Raw genomic sequence first — 18,853 nt, 5'->3', positions numbered from 1 at the left:
ACGCTGTGATATAGGCCCATACAGCAGCGCACATGCAATGCAGCTGCATGAAACTCCAGGAACGAGCTCTCACTGGAGGTTTCCACACCGACTGTGCCTTCTTTTCGAAAAGTGGTGCATCACCAGCACAATCGACCATTCACCTCACGGCCTAAGCGCAACAGGTGCTCCCAGCCACCTGCAAACATAGTAAATCATGCCAAGAAAAACGGCTGAGTGTTGGTTTCTGCACGCCTGCATACGGCACAGGTGTCGGCCGTTGTTGGTCTGGGTCACCGGTGAGGGTCGAGCCGTACAGAGATGGGGTGTAGCCGCTGTCTGACCAGGTGGCCAGCCTAGTGCGTGATGTAACCGCCGGAACAAAGACATTGTATGCAGGATTTGGTAAAATTAGCATTCGGCCCCCATATGAGGAAAAGTCCGGAGGATGACATTGAGGCACAGTATATAAGCGCTTCCAGCCTCATGCTTTCGAGATTCGGAAGCAGGACGTTCCAGAGATGTCCAAGCTTGCAAGGGCCCAAAGCCACGGCTGCAATAATGCTTGGTCTTATCGACACGCGTCGCTGATGCAATCAAGCTGTACCTTGTGGTCGTAATGCTGGTGTTGTGCGGAGGAATTCGCCAGGCTCGAGCAACGTTTGCGCGCTTAGACGCGCGAACTGCCGATCTCCGGTCTATTTTTAGACTCCAATCGCGAGTGTAAGCGCAATCGATAAGATCAAGATAGCACACCTTTGCCGATCGACTGCAGGCTGTTCTCACGCAGGCACACCCACAGCAACACCCAGCGATCTGCGACCCCACTCAATATTAGTTGTCATTGTCGACCTTCTGCGAGCCGATTGAGTGCCACAGTCGCAACCTATGCCTCTTTCACATGAGGACTTTCTCACGAAACCAGATGCACGGCAGAAGTCTACCAGCCACCAATCCTCCCCTCACCGCCCCCGGACCGTTCCTTGACCTGTTTTGCTCGAAGCGCTATGGCTTTCTGTGAATTCTACCATTCGTCGCTATATTTTGTTTGCCACGTGTAAACCTGTTCGCGTCAAGTCCAACACCTGCGGCCGGCTTCCAGCGCGGCTACGCTAGGCTTCCTGCGACCGCTCTGCAGCCCTCATTGGGCCGACGGCCGGCAACCGTGGTGTCGGGTGGGCGCCACCTGCGCATCATTCGTTCGTAAGATATTCATGTCCGCCTTGCCAGTTCCAGATATGTTTTGTTTGTTTTACACCGCGGTCACTAGGATTCGGGAGTCATGTGGTGGCATTGCGGTGCTTTGGTGGCATCGCTTGCTAGTCATGTTTCATTGCATTGTACCATGGGCCTCTGAGCATGAACCTGTCAAACCTGTCATGTGCAGGATGGTTCGAAGCGGAGCGCGCTTGCCGGTCGCTCTTGCAGTGGCCAGCCCGCCACGCTGTGTCCCGCTCTGATACCCAAACAGGAGATTCCTATACCCGAGACCTCATCTGTACTGTATATGCACACCCTACGCTACCACGTAAGCGTACTGCAACCGCGCAAGACCTCAGTCAAGCTCGAGACCACACTCTAGCAACTTCATTCTGATATTGCCGTCCAATGTTCCTTTCGCCTGTTCGACAATCTTACCCAGAGCAGCTCTTCTCTTTGTTGCTCCGGGAGTGTCGTCAGCGCGTTGAGGACATACATTGTTGAAGTCATGGAGGATGTGCTCGAACACCGATTCGCACTTCTCAAGCAGATCCGTCTCAAGCTTTAGAAGGTAGCTGTCGATGTTGATCTCAACGTGATGTTTGATTTCCATGTACGGACCGAGTTTTGGCTGAAGTACCTTTTCCCTGAAGGTGTGTGTGCGAATCTGATGCTTTGTGCGCATGGTCTTGGTGGGGGAAGCGTGAAAACTCAGACCGTAGATGTAACTCATCTTCTTCGTGAACGGGTTGGTGTCTCCACTCGTGAGCGAGTCGTGGAAAAGGTGGCTGGGATTGTATCAATGTATGCTCAACAATTTTGTGATTTGTTCTTACCGAAGCTTGGTTTCCAAAGTTGCAGTGGCTTCTTTGATAGCAATCTCGACGCCACGTCTCTGTTTGCCGAGGTTATCGAAGAAGTCGTGGAATGCGCCGAACTGGTTTGAGTCCAGGTTAGACTTAATGTCTTTCTCCATGTCATAGAGTGTCTCCGACAACGTTTGCAGTCTCTCGGTTCGGAACGATTTCAAGCCAATGTCGCAAAGAGCATCGAAATCTGGGCGCAAGCTCTCGTTCGCAAGAGCCAACAATTCCTGGTTCCAGTCCGCGCGGCCGCAAGATGGAGTCTTCCAAGCACCCTCGTGCCGCAAGAACGTGTAAAAGCTGATGGGCTTCCAGTCGGCAGGCTTCGTCCATCGAGCTATTAACTTGGCCGCCTTGTCGAGCCAGGCGCTTTCGGATAGCTCAATCTTGCTCAGGACTGTGGCCACAGACGATGTCCAAAACTCTTGTCGAGCGCGACGATACTGAGAAGGGATCTCCTACGATTTGTCAGCCCCTCTTCAAGCCCTTGAGTAGCAGCCACTTACCAATCTTGTCTCTTTTATGATCTTAGCAAGATGCTCCCGTTTCATCATTGGCCTGAACCCTGCACAGGATAGCGAGATGGCGTTGAGTAGTCCTGGTACTACGTTCGTGAAATGGTGTACCAAAGCTTCCTTCTTCCCAAGTCTGCCCGGTAGTGTGAGGATCAAGTGCCGAAGTTGTGGTATACCGGTGAGATCTAACGGCAGATCCGGAGGACTCAATAATGCGTAATCCTGAACATGCTTCAGGTATTGCTCACTGCTGACGCAGAATACAAGCAAGTCACTAGAATCTTTGGTCTTGTTCCGGAACCATGTCTGTAGCTCTGACCTGACCTGACGTACACGAGCAGCTACCACGGTCTGCCTGCGGAGACTATCTGCATGTTGTAAGTGTAGCTTGTACAACTTCTCCTTACGCTGGAGTTCGTCGACCAGGTCGCTAAGAGAGTTTTTCTTTGCACTCTTCAGGTTAGCTGTAAGTTGCTTCTGCTCGGCTTTGACGAGCTTTTCGTGGTCTTCGATAGACTTCAAACGACCTTGTTCGTCTAAAGTGTATGGCACCTTGACATTCTTGGCATTTCCGATTTTCTGTACTAAAGTTAGCAATTTTGCAGAACCAAACAAGTGTCGAGACTCGTACATCAACCTGTGTGATGACGACCGCTATGTTGCTACTCTTCTTCATGTTGCGACATGCCAGGACATTGGACTTGAAGCCCGGGTCATCACCCGCTCGAGTGTTTGCGTGAGCGACCAGAATGAAGTTGCATTTACGCAAGTATACTTTTGTAGCACGGACACGGTAGCGGTTGGTATCCGTGATTCCTACACATATGGATGAGCAATAATCTCAACGTATACAGACCAGAACCCACCTGGAAGATCAGTGAGCACTATGTTCCGAGAGAGGATTGGGTGAGAAAAAGATATCCTAATGCCGTCAATACTTCTGATGATCTTGCCGTATGAAAAACTTACTTCGCAAGCTTAACGAAAGGCCAGACTGAACTTTCAAGATAAGTGTCGCATCCGACATCTATCATTGGTGAAGCCGCTGTCTGTATGAACGGCTCGATAGTCTCGGCAAGCTCTTCAGCAGTGCCTGCAAGGAGCGGGCCTTTCCCGATGTAGGCTGCCAGTTGCCGGTAGATATCTCGCGTTAAGTTCAGCAGCTTGCCCAAGATGTGTGGATCGTCTTCTGACTGAAGCTCTCCAAGGGTTTCGCTGGTCGAGTCTCCATCTTCGAAGCCTTCACAGCCGCAGAATACTGCTAGAAGGATTTTGAGTGCTGGAGAGCCGCGATCGACATCTTGGCCATCGTCAGCGTCAGCTTCGGAGCTGACGAAACTATGGAAGTAATCTTTCACAGCCCATTTTATCATGTTAAGACAGCTTTCGAGAGAAAAAAGCTCAACATGCGCTGCGAACGGTCGTATTTGGTCATCTGGAGCCTGCACAAGCTCCATCGGAACGAGTGTCCCGGCATCGTTCTCACTCTACATTGCATCAGTATATATCCACACTGAATCATTATCTCGCTCAAACTTACCGTAGGACACAGAGATATGATGCCCAGAATCGCGTTGATGAGGGTAGATTTCCCGATGCCCGAATTGCCTGAGATGCCGACGACATACGCTGGCGAATAAGCGGGACTCTCTACTGCGATTGTTCGTTCTGCTATGTATGTAGACTCAGAGTCTTGTTCCTCTTTCAAGATGTGACCGTGGATGTTTCGCACAAGGGACCGGATCAGCGCTTCAGCTTCAGCAAACGCTGGTGTGTATTGTACCAAGGGCGGCACAGGCTCGGAGTCTGGATCATGGCATGTCGTTTCCTCCTCACCGTAATCGTCGTCATTGACTGCACGGTCGAGTTGCTCGAAATGGCCAGCAATGTCCATGCACACACCGGAAGCTGAGACAGGTTAGCCAGGCTTAAGGAGAATCAAAGCTAAGAATTACCTTTACGTTTGGCCATTCGAACTGGTTGTCTTTGAGGAAGAGCCTCTCCCGGATGCGCTTCGACACTTTCCGTTTTCACAGAAGCTTGGGAAGGTATGTCCTCCAGATAAGAGCCATCTTATTTTGGAACCGTCGGTGGTGGTGTGGTAGGCTGTAGATCATCGGTTGACTTCTCTGCTCCAAGCGTAGAGTCCATTTCACGATCTCCCGCCATGGTGCCGCGTGATCTGGCTGTACAGGTCAGGATACTGGATCGATGAGCCAGGATAGAGGATACTCACCACGTTGATTGTTACACACTTGAAGCTCTGTAGGCAAGTGTGAGTGTAAAGTAGGTGGTAAAGAAGTCTGAGTTGAGTGATGGAAGAGAGATTCGAGTAAGATTTATATTGGCAGATCGGCGGTGACCTAGCGGGAAATGATGACCAGGTGAGAGAGCACTAAGGGCCTCTGTTCTACAGAAAGTGTTGACAGCCACAACGTCTAATACAAGGTTCCGTTGACAACTTGTAAGCGTGGAAAGCGCAGAAAGGCAACGTGCGTATGCTCAGACCCACAACCAAGCCTTTTGAGAGTATCGGTGGCAGCGTAGTTGGTAAGGTCGCTGATGGTGTTCCTGCCTTGCTCTTCAAAACCAAGCTTCTTGTACAATCGGCCAGCAGGATTGTCGCTCGCTGTATCCAGGTACACCAGCACCTGCTGTTCATCTGCAAGAGACGATGCCCACTCGACTAATTGGCTCGCTAGGCCTTTGCCGCGATAATCAGGGTGCGTCGCCAGATTCTCCAAAAGGTAATGCTTTCGTCCTTGCAAGGTGTCCTCCCTCAATTGTCGCAATCCCAGTGTAAACGCCATGACAAGATCCTTGTTGCTACTTTCAGGTAAACCGCGTCTATATGCTTCATCTTCAAATTGCTGGCGCTCGTCGCGGTCCTCTTCCAACTCCTGCTTGGAGTCCGTTTCCACAGGCGTTGTCCATTGCGCAATAGCTGCAATATTACCCGTCTCCACGTGACGCGCCACGATAAATTTTGAGCTCACTCTTACTATCTGCTCTGCAATGCGGGGTGCCATGGAGGTCGCCAGCTCCGTTGGATCGATCTCGCCAAACTGCAATCTGGTGAAAGGTGAGACCCACGAAAGTGCAAAGAGTGACGCTATTGCTTCAGCATCTACAGGCTTTGCTTCTGCAATCTCAAAATGCGCTGCCATTTTCGACTGTGTGATTAGAAGTAGTCGAGGGCTCTCGTCGCGTTTCTCGAGCGGTGCGAGGGGCGTGATTAAGTGGGTCACTAGCTCTTAGCGCATGTTACCTATGAAGGAAGGTGCTTATGAACTATGCTAGAGAAGAAGACTTCTTCCAGCTCGATATGATTTGGTTCTTTTACTCCGCTATGTGTCGAACCACTCGAGCTCATCGTTACGTCCAAACACGGCTCTGTACACTCTGTCGCCGTCCTCCCTGATGACCTCTTCGGTGTGAATGCTATGCAGACTGTACTCGCGCTCATCCGCACTGCTACCATCTGTGCCCTCCTTCGGCGAGCCGAACACACGTATGTGAATATAACTGTCGTCGACGGCTGGAAGTTGAATCTTCCCGAACAAGTGCAGGCCATATGCCGAGATGGCGGCGCGGACGGACTCGAGGTCGCCGGCGGTGAATGAAGTCAGGTCTGAGTCGGAGACATGCTTGACGGCGCGGAAGTACTCTGGCTCGTGTCCTGAAGAGGTCAGAAGGAGTAATAATGCATGGGCGCTAGAAAGGCGTACGATCGTGGTCGCGACGAAGCTTCACGAGCTCCTCCTTCAGGGTATCCAATATAGATTCGACTGCATCTATGGACGCCTGCTGAGGCGCGTGTGCCTCGCTCAGCTGTACTGTCTCTTCGGTGGCCATGGTGTTGGTGGTGGTGTCGCTGAGTTCCTCTTCACAATAAAGGTTCGGGTAATGAATTGTAGACTCGCAAGCAATACTCTTACTTACCTTGGATGCCAGCAGCTCGGCTTACGTATGTGTGCTCCTACGGTATACCGGGATTATGCCATGTTATGCGCTGTCCAGGACTTGTTTCGAGTGGAAGCACATGTCAATCTTGTTGTTGATCAGCGGCAGACGACTGGCGACTGCGTGTCCAAAATTTGTGTCCACAATACAAGCGCAACTCCAGTATGGAGAATCCAGAGCTCAGATAGATGCCAGCTGGGCGCAAAGGCTCGTTGTTCTGTAGGTCGACTGGTGCTGAACGCTGTTGCGCCCGGCTATCCTCGGTTACTTCGTGCGCTTGCGCCGGACTCGAGCGAACAGCACCGACAGTTTATTCTAACATCAACAGCACAACATAATCGATTTTGTTCGAATTGTTCGAATTCTCGTCCGTAATGGAGACAGCAGGATACAGACTTTTTGTTAACGAGAGCTTCATAGTAATGTTATTCTAGCTGCGCTTAAAGCTGCTGACCTAAAATAAGACGTGCCCAGCTGTCGCCAGTGGGTTATTGCACGCCCTAGTGACGCAAGCGACAAGGGTGATGTCAACCATGTGTCTGCAGACATCCTCGATTCGACAATGAATGTTTACATTTGTTATCTGCTCGTTGTGAAGGGAAGCATTTAGCAATCGAACGATGCGCATTTGTATTGCAAAATGCTTTGGAACTTGCGAAACAATGTCAGTACAAGTACCTGCGATCTCGGAGAGCCCTTTCAAAGCGGCAGGACGAACATGTAGAAGGGCGCAGTCTAACCCTTTTGGCTGCGACCACTGTTACGTTTAAAAGAATGACTAACTGTCCAACGTTGTTCACTCTCATTCAGACGACTGCTGGTGCTCGAACTCACTGTCAACATGGCTACCACGACAATCACCGCTGAGCGCATTGGGCTCTCAGATCTACCTGGAGAGTCTCAGGTGCCGCTTACGGCCTACACCCCGGCAAGCTCACGACCCATCTCCATTGACAGAAACCCCGACGAGGTCCCAGAAGATGCGCCTTACTCTACATCAGCGATTCCAGATGGTGGCTACGGGTGGGTTATCGTTGCCTCGTGCTTCATCACGACCTTCTGCCACAACAGCATTATCAACTGCTGGGGTGTGCTACAAGCTGCGCTCCTGGACTCGACCATGAAGAATGAAAAAGCTTCAACGTTGACTTTTGTCGGATCCTTGGGTCTCGGTCTTGGCGCCGGTCTCGGTCTTCTTGTCGTTCGCTTCATGCGCTGGTTCGGCGCACGGGTGACCGTGCTCATTGGAGTCATCCTCATGGGCATGAGCTTGATAGGAGCTAGCTTCTGCACCTCGAACATCGCGGGTCTTTTCGGAACAATTGGATGTATTGGTGGAGTAGGCATGGCTATGAACTACGCTGTATCCAACGCGCTTCCGGTCCAGTACTTCAGCTCCCGTCTCGGACTTGCCAACGGACTCATCAAACTTGGTGGAGGCGTTGGAGGCTGCGTTATGTCCATTGCACTCGACGCCATGTATCAAAGAGTCGGGATTGATTGGACCTTCCGCTTCCAAGGGCTAATGACGCTTGCAATTGGCATGCCGGCTGCTTGGTTACTCAAGGATCGAGTGCCACTCAAAAAAGCACCCTTCTTCGATGCCAGCATGTTTCGCTCCGTGCCCTTCGTTGCGACTTTCATTGCCAGCGCCATCGGTGTCTTCGCACTCTACGTCCCTCCATACTACCTTCCGCTGTTTGCACGATCAATTGGTCTGACTTCCAGCACTGGCGCAGGCCTCGTTGCAGCCTTCAACGCCTGCAATGCAATCGGACGATTTATTGCGGGACCACTGTGCGACAAGGTCGGCCCTCTTAACATGTTTGTGATGGTGATGGTTCTCAACGCTGTCAGTATGCTAGCCATTTGGCCGTTATCGAGCACACTCGCGCCACTCGTTCTCTTCGCAACCGTCAACGGTGTCGCGAATGGGGCTTACTTCACTACTCAGCCTACTGTCGTGGCCGGCATCTTCGGACCTGGACGGGCTACCGTCGCAATGAGTATGTCTGTGACAGGCTGGACAGCTGGATACTTAATGGGCGCGCCGATCGCAGGTTACCTACTTCAAGCGGCCGGTGGTAGCAAGCAAGCTGCAGGTATTGGTCAGAGCATCGAGGTCTATCGACCTGCCATCTTCTATGCTGGCGGAATGGCTACGATTTCTGCTCTCTGTGTCATTGCAGCGAGATTGACAGTCGCGAAGAAAGTTTTGAAAAGGGTGTAAAACTTGTGCATTGTAGAAAAACATTGTATATTCGATCTGCCACAGACTACTCCAGTGACATTGTTTCCAAACAATCTGATGATAGCAGTAAACCGTTTTATCTTCGAACAGCCGTTGGTCCGGATCGAAAGTACAGTAATAGGAGAAAGCATCGTCCAAACCCATGTCGATGTCATAGTGTCCAAGTGTGGCGCAACTCGGCACGTCTGCCTCAGTCCTCGTTCATTCCAGTGATATGCTCCCCTGCGACGTCAATGGCGCCGTACTCCAATTCTCTAGCCTCCGTCTCATCGTCTTATGCATCAATCACCCAAGATATCAGAGTCCTCATCGTCATCGAGCTCATAATCATAGACCTCATCCATATCGAAGTCAGCTGGCGCGTTCACATACACAAGCTCATGACCCGGCTCTTCGAGAACTTCGTTGAAGAAGTCCAGCATGATCTGTGCAGTCCAGTGGCTCATCAGGTGCTCCCTAAGCACAGCCGCACCTTGGGGGTCGCGCAGGTGCGTCTCAACGAGGTACGTAAAAGCGATACGTTGTCCGAAAGTTGGCCACTCGAAAGGTATCAAGATTTTGGCAGCGACCGGGAAGAGCTCCTGGTTACACATAGGGCATCGATTAGATTCTGATGTGCTGAACCAGTGGACGAGGCAGGTGTAACCGAAGACATGACCACAGTGAGCGATACGGACTGCAACCTCGGGTTCGTGGCCGCCATCTTCTACCATGGCATCGCTGATAGAAGCCTCGACGTTTGCTTGTGGGTCGGTCTCGGCAGCATCCACTCGTGCACCCTTGGGTGTGTCGTCTGAAGCTTCTCCGATGACATCGCTGATGGAAGCATCGATGCTTGCTTCCGAGTCGGTCTCGTCATCGGTGAGGGCATCCACTCGGAGTGGCTCGCGACAGATGTTGCAGTCCATTGCACTGTCCAACAATACAGTGATCATCCCATAGACGAAGAACTCCTGCCTGGATGGATGTGGCATCGGATCTCCTTCTGCGTTACTCATGATGGACGAGTGCTACCGATGTCAGTCGTGATGGCCGTGGCCAAAGTAGTTCTGACTCGGGGTTACTCACAATGTTTGTTTTAATCTTGTTGAGAGGCTGACTGATTGAGTGGTTGTGAGGTAGAGGTGTGTAGTGGAGGTGGTGGGAGTAGCGGAGGGGACGACCAGGTAGGTATTTTATGACAAGCAGGGAGTCGCGTACCCTCTCGCAGCACGCGATGAGACGCGTGGAGAAAACAGAGTCTAGCAGAGTGAAGTGCGTTCTAAACAATGGACGCGCCTTGAATCGTGATTCGAGCTTAGCTCACTGTCACCGTATCACGAGACTCCGCCTCCATTCACTGATCCCCGACGCGCTTCGCAACCACTACGACTCCACGTATCACACCGGTACTTCCCCACCACCCGAACAGCCACTTAGCTGCCTGAAAGTTTCCAAGACCGAGACCAAGTAGCTTGAGCCTACGATGCTGATCGTCCATATACTCGGCCAGAGGTGCAAAGACGTCCTCAGAGATGTCGGTGATCTTGATGTCATCGTCCGCGTAGCCAATCTCTACAAGCTTCTGTCGATAGCCCTCGGGGGTAACGAAGTTCATCCACGGTGCACCCATGAGCGTGGTCAGGACTCGAAGAATCAGCTTCTGTAGCATCGTTGCATGTGGTGATAAGCAGAGATCGAATGCCATGAACGATGTCCCGAAGCTTCTGTACGCATACTTGATCAAGACCCATCGCGACGGAGAGAAGTGATAGGCAGTGTCTAAAGCCAGTAGCCAGTTTTCGTTCGATTTCGCACCCGCCGTATTGATGGAAGTGAGCAATTGTTTACCCCAGATATCAGGTCTTGAAGCATCTGCACAGAAGAGGTTAACGTTGTCCTTCTTTAGTTCGTCCACGCGTTCTTGAGCATATCGACACTGCCCTTCGTCTCGCGTGATACCGATATACTGATCGAACAAAGCGCTTTGATGCTCCTCGTCCCACCACATCTTGTCAGAAGGCCGGACAGGCTTTTCGCTCATCAGGTGAATAGTCTGCTCGCCACAGCCGAAGCCGACGTCAATGAGACACCTCGAGATTTTCGAGTCCGCTCCGTCGAGTATCCCAGCTTCAGTAAGCACAAGGTTCAGTAAGTCTCGACATGCTGCAGCCAGACTCTTGGGCCTTGGGGCATCATTCTCATCAGTCTGAACAAAATATTAGCACGACTCCCAGAACCCAAGACTTAATTCACTAACCTTCCAGTACCCCATGTTCATCCACATCGGCACATTTGTATCAAGATGTAATCTGCCATGCTGCAAGCCATACACGCTCTTCTTTCCCGACTTCGGCACGAAACACAAAGCCATACCGAGAGCAATCAGGAGTTTCGTCTCTGAGCTCCAGCTGTCCAATTCAAGGGCGCCTGCGGATACTGTGCCTAGGGCAAGGATCGGCAGTCCAGTATACAGGAGCAGCTTTCTGCAAACCTGCTGAACGTCATCAATACCCTTTCCACCAGGCTGTCGCTCGCCAAGAGTCCATATCTTTGGAAGGAAGATGAGCAGGGCAAGGGTCTGCAAGTATAGCCGAAGTATCACCCAGCGTGTTGGCCAGCTCTGCGATTGCATAAGCTGGCTGTCAGGCACCTCGAGGGAACACAACGGCAGCGCAAACCAGAGCAGGGTGCTCATGGCAACCAGCTTGAGGGCATGCAATATCATGGCGGCATGCGGAGCCAATTGTTGGGGTGAATCTGCCGACTGACACACTGTGTAAGTTCAGATTGCGAGGTTTACAATTTATTGGTAGTCTAGCCATTCTAGGAATAGTGCGATTAGGGCTCCAGCATGTAGACATAAGGCGTTCATAGTTTGAGGTCATTACAACATTATAAAGCGATCAGCGCCGCCAGGGCACGTCGACTTTTAGTGCATCAGCGACTCGCATCGCAGAAATAACACAGCCTTCCAGCAGCACCATACCATCCCAGCACCAACCACCGACCAGATACACATTATCGTCACCGTTCCTCCACAATGGTACTGACTTCTCGTCGTCGTCGTCGCAATTCTGGACATGGCCAAATATTGCGTTGACAATACGCTGGCTTTTTGAGCTTCGAAGGACTCGTGTGAACTTTGCGGAGTGCTGAATCTGAGACTGATCCAGCGTGCTGAAAGGACAGGTCGTAACGATTGCGCCACACGGCTGGACGTGATGTGACTCAGTCTCATGTCTGCCCTGGGTTGACGTGTTCAGGTGGATCAATTGCGCCGCACTACTCGGCCCCACTCGACTCGTGTTGAGTACGCTGTTGTCCGTATGTACAATACTCTCAACGAGAGTCGTTGGTATATGTGCCATGTAATGTCGCAGGGGTTCAAAGACTTTTCCCACGACATCAGGAGCCACCGCAAGGACTACCTTGTCAAATGTCTCTGATCCTTCTTGTCCGTTGGACCGCCTCCACGAAAGCTGTACGCCCTTTTCTCCCGGCTCGACAGCTGTGATAGCAGCATTAAGCTCGTATCGTATGCCCTGTACCAGCCGGTCTTGTGCTGCCCGAACGCCCTCCGATACGGTGTAGTGCGGCGCGCGGTGGGTCCTTCGTTTGTACTCTGTCAGGTCGCTGGCAGGGAACAACAGGAGCGATTCGTGCGGGCAAGTCGTGACGCTCGATATAAGGGGAAGGATGTAGTAGGTCGCAAAGCGCTCGGGCGTCCGCGTGCGCTCAAAGTATGCTTGCAGCGTTTCGCCGCTCTGCGGAGCAACGAAGAAGCAGCAGAGCGAGAAGTATATGTAACATGCCAACAGATACACCACGTCCAGAAGATATGTCAACAAGCTGGCACCAGACAGTCGCCGAGGCAGCTGGTGTAGATTCGACGCATGTGTGTAATAGGGCGTCTTCGATTGCGCAAATTCGAACAGGAAGGGCTGCGACTGGTAACGTATACCCAAGTAATCGTACATGGACTTTAGATTACTGTAGAAGCCGCCAGCGAAAGCGCGCATCGGTAGATCGACGCGGTCGGCTGATGTGCGCGCGGCATTGGGTATTGAGATCGAGGCCGAGTCAAGAGACAAAGTGTTGCCCTGTGTTGTCAGAATTTGAGCGACTCCAGTACCATCGACGTCACCACGTACCGATTCGAACACCTTCACGGCGTATCTCTGGCGACGGTCTTGTTGAAGCAGGTGGGCTGTCGCAAGCCCAGCCATGCCCGAACCAACTACAGCGATCTTCACCTGCTGCTGCGGCTCCATGCTTAAGGTCATGAGGGATGGCTCGAACTGTGCAGGGGCGCCTTTTGGTGATCAGACATGGTGCAAAGCTGGCCGGACGGCTCGGTTCGTTGAAGGTTTCTAAGATGTCGGAGGATGCTTTCCGCAAGGGGCAGCACCTGCGACTTGCGAGTTGGCCAATTACGCCAATCGAAAACTCAGCATTGACGGGATTTGTGGGGCGAACGTCACTTTCAAAAACCGGAAAAGCTTATTTAGAGACACAAGAGAGAGGATCTGGTGTAACTTGCGAGCACATGCATGCTTGCCGATTGGATGAGGACTGCACCGCCCCTGTGCGCACACCAACACTGTGTATCGTCAGCAATGATCGTGAACGCGGCCGCGACCGCAATCAGCTTTTAACAGTCGCGCGACCGTCTTCCTAACATCAAACGTCTCGAGATGGCACCGGCGATCCGTGTAGCTGTGAAAGGAAGGAACATCTTGTGCACGCCTGAACAACGACAACAAAGAATGCCTTTGACTCCTCTTAACTCGGTACCTGCACCAGATGGTTGAACAACGATACATACGACAGAGTTTGCAGAGCTTCCAAACATTCATGCAAAGCCCAACATACCGACGACTTTGTGGAGCGAGAACCTGGGAAAACTTCTTTCACTCATCGCAATGCAATGCGAATCACGTGCTCTGCTCACAAAGTAAGTACAATGCGCTCGTTGTGAGTAGGGTTCGTGATAGCAGGCTCTCCACCTGACTCATCTGGATACTCCTTCAGTTCTGAAACCAAGTCGGCCAGAATGTGCCGAGTGATGCATTTGCATTTCTACAAAAACATTGTTCATCAACGAATGAATCCTTTCGCTCAGCAGCGTATCTGATCAACAGAAGCAGCATATTTGGGCTGCATCGATCACACCAGAAGGAGCTCCCACTTGGTGCGACGAACAGCGGCTGCATGGAACCTCCAGAAGATACGCAGCTGATCGTTATCATGTCGCCAGCGCCCTACCAATCGAGAAGCGAACTGTTCCCGGATGTGAGCCGTTCTAGAGTACAGGACATCATGATGGTATCTTCTCACTTTAACACCCCAATTGGGACAGCCCCACACTGCATCACGCTATTTCAGCGGCGCTAAGCTAGAGCAGCTGATGGGTGTATCTCTCGATTGAATGCCTCGAAATGGATTTCGCATCGCTCCATCAGCGGAGGTTTTTCTATCGTAATGGATAAGAAATTATGGGAGATCACCGACACTCGTATAAAGCCCGATTCCCTCACTCGTTTGCGTTGTGCCTGCGCTATCAAGACTTTCCAGCTGTTCACTTCGTCCGTCCACCATAAGCGCAACGATCTCATAACATGACCTCCCGCGATGGTTACACATGGTCGCCTGCTGCCGGTCTTGTAGCTGGTGTGCCTTCCATTGGCGTTATCAATCCTCCTACCAATGTCTCCAGTGCTGAAGTTCTTTACGATGTCGTCGTCGTCGGCGCAGGATACTGCGGCTTAACAGCTGCGCGCAATGCTGCAGCCGAAGGGCTACAGGTCCTGTTACTTGAGGGACGGGACCGCATTGGAGGTCGCTCATGGTCATCGAATATCGGCGGCTACCCTTTCGAGATGGGTGGCACATGGGTGCATTGGGGACAGTCGAATACCTGGCGAGAGATGTCAAGATATCAGATGATGAATGACGTTGAGAAGTCATTTGACTTTTCGCATGGTATAAACCATTATGAGTTGAACATCGGTCAGCAAGGTTATACTATGAGCCACGAAAAAGAGGTATGCTCGTGACTGCTAAATCAGCATCGAGTCACGCACTAACAAGCTGCAGGATGAGTTGCTCATTTCGGCTTTGAACAAGTTCACGAACATTGACGGAGTCTTTGGGAGAAACACTATCCCTCTTCCCTACGATACGTTCCACGTCCCAGCCGCGAGAGAGCTCGACAATCTTTCGGCGCAGGATCGCATCAACGAAATCGCACCATCGCTATCACCACAAGAGCGCGCTTCACTAGAAGCATTCGTGCTACTTTGTAGCGGGGCCACACTCTCGACCATGAGCTTCCACGAGTTCATGCACTGGTGGGCAATGTGTGGTTATTCTTACACAGGCTGCATAGACATGCTCATTACGTGGAAGTTCAAAAATGGACAATCGAGCTTTGCGATCAGGTTTTTCGAGGAAGCGCTCGCTACCAAACGCCTTACATATGCCTTCAACAGCCCGGTCAAGCACATCCAAGACACAGGCCGCAAAGTTGAAGTCACTACACGAGATGGCCGTCGCTACCATGCTGCACGACTGATCTCTGCCATGCCGCTCAACGTTCTCGGCGACGTGACATTCGATCCGCCTCTCAGCACTGGCAAGAAAGCAGCCATCGCAACAGGTCACGTCAATCAGTGTGTCAAGGTGCATGCCGAAATATCGAACAAAGATCTTCGTTCCTGGACCGGTGTCACTTATGAATCCGGCTCAAGAGCATCCAATGAGCTCATGTACGCTATCGGTGACGGCACAACACCCGCAGGGAATACTCACGTCGTCTGCTTTGGAGGCGACAACAAGCATATTGATCCTGAAGTCAATATCGATGCAACAAAGCGTGCAGTCACAAACATGTTCGCGCAGCAAAAGCAGAAGCCTGAGATCGAGAGATTAGTGTTTCACAACTGGTCAAAAGACGAGTTCTCAAAGGGCGCATGGTTCTTCTCGCCGCCTGGGCTGCTCGTCAAACATCTGGATGACATGAGGGAGAGGCATGGCAATATCCTCTTCGCCAATTCGGATTGGGCCTTGGGTTGGAGGAGTTTCATCGATGGTGCAATCGAGGAAGGCACAAGAGTAGCTTTTGAGGTTAGGAAGGAGCTGGCAGAGCTGAAGAATGTGAAACCCAGTCTGTAGACTATGACAAGAGTAGTCCCGATAACTTTAACTGCTTTAAGCTTTGCATAAGCACAGTAAGTCATATTCTCAAATGCACAGAGTGTTCAGAAATGATCTTGGACACGATCAGTGCTACACCTTGCTTCTGTTGCTAACGTCAAATCCTGGCAAAGCATTCCCTGAACTCTGTATGACAAGACCAGAATTGATTGGCACCGACGTTCAGATTCCTCGCCTATGCATGCTACTCAGATCCCGTATCATATCGGGGCCAAAGCTTTGTCGCCGCGTGTCCCTGACTGCGTCTAGCGCCAAACCCCGCACTCGAAGGGTCCGGAAGGGCAATGTCGGTAACACAGACTTGCCCGATCGGGTCAATAAAGGGAGAACCCAAATGACCGGCAACTATCTCATGGCTGATGGTCCAGATAGATCGATTGGGGCACGATATCTGTGATAGGCGGCCGGCCCTTCGCTTCTATTGCATGTCCGTATCTCCCAGACCAGGAAGCGACAGTGATAAGACAGCAGCCGGTCTGATACAAAAGCCTCCTCGCAGCTGGCACTTCTCGAGGGTAACGCATTGGCTGAACATCTAGGTACTTCTCGCTACAATCATGGATTCAACGGAGAAGAAGGCAGATTACGAGTCGACCGTCAACACTGACCTTGAGCGCTGTAAGGACCCACGTAGTTCCTATACCTCATCTAAACTACCTGACTAACGAGCTCTAGTGGCATCGCAGCACCAGGGTCAAGTCCAAAATGTGCACCTCGAAGGCCTCGTTCTCCAAAATGAAGATACACGAAACATGAGCGGCTTGGAGACCATCTCCGCAGGCTGGATCATCTGCAACAGTTGGGCAGGCATTGCAGCGACTTTCGCACTTGCGATATCTCAAGGCGGGCCCGTAACCCTAATCTACGGGCCCATCATTATGTGTTTACTGGTCGGTGCTTGTGCAGTGTCACTCGCAGAGCTGGCGAGTGTTTACCCGACAGGTTCGTTGCGTCAATCACTCTCACGTCCGCGCCTCTGACGTTACTCTAGCTGGTGGGCAGTATCATTGGGTCTCGATCTTGGCTCCTGAGAAATGGAGTCGTGGGCTGGTAAGTTGCGCTTTTCGCATTGGTGAGAAAACACTTACATAAATTAGAGCTATTGGTGTGGAGCGACGAACGTTTTCTCTTGGATCGCCATCTGTGCAGGCATTGCCATTATCATCCCTCAGCTATGTCTGGGGATGGCTATCTTTTGGAACCCGACATATGTCCCACAGACATGGCATGCGTTTCTGGTATACCAGGCCGCCAACGTCCTCGTGTTAGTGTACAACATATACCTACTCCGACGGACAATGTGGGTACACGACCTTGCTTGTGAGTCTGTCCCTGTGAGAAGATACTGTCATAGTACTGTTACTGACTATGCTTATCGAACAGTCTTTGTATCAATCGCTAGCTTCCTGGTCATCGTAATCACGTCTCTCGCTCGCACCGCACCGCATTTTCAGCCGACGGAGTCCGTGTGGACAACCTTCCTCAATGAGAGCGGCTGGTCTAATGGCATCGCTTTCCTTACGGGTCTCGTCTCGCCAAACTACATGTACGCCGGAATTGATGGAGCTGTGCATCTCGCAGAGGAATGCAAGAACCCGGGGGTCGTCGTTCCTAGGGCCTTGATGAGCACTGTCTCGATCGGTTTCGTCACTTCTTTCATCTTTGCCATTATCATGATGTACTGTACCAATGATATAGAGGCTGTGGTGACAACTACCACTGGGTAAGAGGTCGATCTTTGACAAACTGATGGATACCTTCGGCTAACATTCATTCAGTGTACCTGTCTTCGAGATCTGGCGTCAAGCAACTCGATCAGATGCTGTGGCAACCGTCTTCCTGGTACTACTTCTTCTGGCTGCTACGTTTGCTTTGAATGCGACACATCAGACAGCATCCCGTCTAACGTGGTCCTTCGCACGTGACGACGCATTGTTCGGCAGTCGCTGGCTGGGCAAGATCAACGAGAGGCAGCAAGTTCCCATCGCTGCACTGCTTTTCAACTTCGCTATTATGTTCATCATCGGCTGCATTTATCTCGGTTCAACATCCGCGTTCAATGCCTTCATTGGCACAGGCCTGATCTTGCAACATGTCACTTACGCATTTCCGGCGATCCTGTTGATGATGCGAAAGCGATCTACGAAGTGGCTGCCAGAGTCTCGTTCTTTCAAAGTCCCATCACTTCTGGGTTGGGCAGCAAACCTAACCACTGTCGGATTTGCAGTTCTGGTCCTCATCTTCTACGACTTTCCGACTATCATACCGGTGACAGGCACAAGCATGAGTAAGTTTCATCTAGAGTAGCTCATTGTTGTTTTTGCTGACTCCTCTCGGTAGACTATGCATCGGCGGTCATTGGCGTAATGGCCATCTGCACGATTGCGAATTGGTTTGGACATGCACGCAAACATTTCCGAGGTCCGCGCTTGCAGGTAATGTGGGAGTAGGAGATTAGTAAGACCAGAGTGATAAGTCGTTCAACCTGTTATGAAGAGTTTACATCGACTCTAAAATGCTTACTCTTTCTGTTGATTTTTCCTTTAAGGTGCTTGCACTCGTGATTATAACTCTCAGTGCCAATGTGTTACTTCGCCGACTCACGCTTGTTCAGGCAACGGCGCATACCACGCAAGGTTTCGAGCAGAGTCTTAAGTTGGCACGAAGTCTTTCTATCAGAATCATGGTTGCGCATATCAACTCGGACGTGCACAGAACATCGCAGTAGACGAACGAATCCAAAAGATCCACTTAGACGCTAGACAGGGTTCGGAGGTCATGGGCAAGACTGCCCGCCCTTAGGCTAAAACACACCCTGTCTAGCTATCGCTTGGCGCAGTCTTTCATATGTAAGACGCCCCCCCTGCTAGGTAACCTCAGTATTG

At 51.4% G+C, this 18,853-nt stretch overlaps 8 protein-coding genes across 8 annotated transcripts; 3 read left to right on the top strand and 5 right to left on the bottom strand.

The window, feature by feature from the left end:
- Positions 1–1,429: 1,429 nt before the first annotated feature.
- Positions 1,430–5,724, bottom strand: C7974DRAFT_452112 (uncharacterized protein; the record flags this gene model as incomplete). The annotated part of the gene is made up of 8 exons (XM_046145810.1): positions 1,430–1,967; positions 2,016–2,500; positions 2,549–3,141; positions 3,242–3,373; positions 3,496–3,497; positions 3,527–4,044; positions 4,098–4,427; positions 5,017–5,724. The coding sequence occupies 8 exons, from the start codon at positions 5,722–5,724 to the stop codon at positions 1,535–1,537; spliced, it is 3,201 nt and encodes a 1,066-aa protein (XP_045997754.1). The 3' UTR covers positions 1,430–1,534.
- Positions 5,725–5,904: 180 nt separating this feature from the next.
- C7974DRAFT_309370 (uncharacterized protein) lies at positions 5,905–6,412 on the bottom strand (the record flags this gene model as incomplete). The annotated part of the gene is made up of 2 exons (XM_046138219.1): positions 5,905–6,236; positions 6,286–6,412. The coding sequence occupies 2 exons, from the start codon at positions 6,410–6,412 to the stop codon at positions 5,905–5,907; spliced, it is 459 nt and encodes a 152-aa protein (XP_045997753.1).
- Positions 6,413–7,694: 1,282 nt separating this feature from the next.
- Positions 7,695–8,764, top strand: C7974DRAFT_391886 (major facilitator superfamily domain-containing protein). Its single transcript, XM_046141627.1, has one exon. It carries the CDS (start codon positions 7,731–7,733, stop codon positions 8,748–8,750), a length of 1,020 nt encoding a protein of 339 aa, XP_045997752.1. The 5' UTR covers positions 7,695–7,730; the 3' UTR covers positions 8,751–8,764.
- A 49-nt stretch (positions 8,765–8,813) lies between these two features.
- Positions 8,814–9,967, bottom strand: C7974DRAFT_163070 (uncharacterized protein). Its single transcript, XM_046135989.1, has 2 exons — positions 9,840–9,967; positions 8,814–9,781 (listed from the first exon to the last, which is right to left on the bottom strand). Exon 2 carries the CDS (start codon positions 9,767–9,769, stop codon positions 9,053–9,055), a length of 717 nt encoding a protein of 238 aa, XP_045997751.1. The 5' UTR covers positions 9,770–9,781; positions 9,840–9,967; the 3' UTR covers positions 8,814–9,052.
- Positions 9,968–10,107: 140 nt separating this feature from the next.
- Positions 10,108–11,124, bottom strand: C7974DRAFT_310156 (uncharacterized protein; the record flags this gene model as incomplete). Its single annotated transcript, XM_046138257.1, has 2 exons — positions 10,108–10,950; positions 11,011–11,124. 2 exons carry the CDS (start codon positions 11,122–11,124, stop codon positions 10,108–10,110), a joined length of 957 nt encoding a protein of 318 aa, XP_045997750.1.
- A 418-nt stretch (positions 11,125–11,542) lies between these two features.
- C7974DRAFT_391883 (uncharacterized protein) lies at positions 11,543–13,291 on the bottom strand. Its single transcript, XM_046141626.1, has 2 exons — positions 12,905–13,291; positions 11,543–12,853 (listed from the first exon to the last, which is right to left on the bottom strand). Exons 1-2 carry the CDS (start codon positions 13,034–13,036, stop codon positions 11,657–11,659), a joined length of 1,329 nt encoding a protein of 442 aa, XP_045997749.1. The 5' UTR covers positions 13,037–13,291; the 3' UTR covers positions 11,543–11,656.
- Positions 13,292–14,187: 896 nt separating this feature from the next.
- C7974DRAFT_163061 (uncharacterized protein) lies at positions 14,188–16,005 on the top strand. The gene is made up of 2 exons (XM_046135988.1): positions 14,188–14,797; positions 14,850–16,005. Exons 1-2 carry the CDS (start codon positions 14,372–14,374, stop codon positions 15,924–15,926), a joined length of 1,503 nt encoding a protein of 500 aa, XP_045997748.1. The 5' UTR covers positions 14,188–14,371; the 3' UTR covers positions 15,927–16,005.
- Positions 16,006–16,278: 273 nt separating this feature from the next.
- Positions 16,279–18,502, top strand: C7974DRAFT_357116 (amino acid/polyamine transporter I). Its single transcript, XM_046139613.1, has 7 exons — positions 16,279–16,586; positions 16,644–16,910; positions 16,960–17,018; positions 17,066–17,288; positions 17,352–17,691; positions 17,747–18,255; positions 18,309–18,502. Exons 1-7 carry the CDS (start codon positions 16,526–16,528, stop codon positions 18,416–18,418), a joined length of 1,569 nt encoding a protein of 522 aa, XP_045997747.1. The 5' UTR covers positions 16,279–16,525; the 3' UTR covers positions 18,419–18,502.
- Positions 18,503–18,853: the final 351 nt, after the last annotated feature.

This window comes from Boeremia exigua (assembly GCF_020726555.1).
Source record: "Boeremia exigua strain MPI-SDFR-AT-0100 chromosome Unknown C7974scaffold_5, whole genome shotgun sequence".
Lineage (NCBI taxonomy): Eukaryota > Fungi > Ascomycota > Dothideomycetes > Pleosporales > Didymellaceae > Boeremia > Boeremia exigua.
The sequence above is the reverse complement of the archived record's forward strand: the minus strand, read 5'-3'. Positions and strand labels throughout refer to the sequence as shown.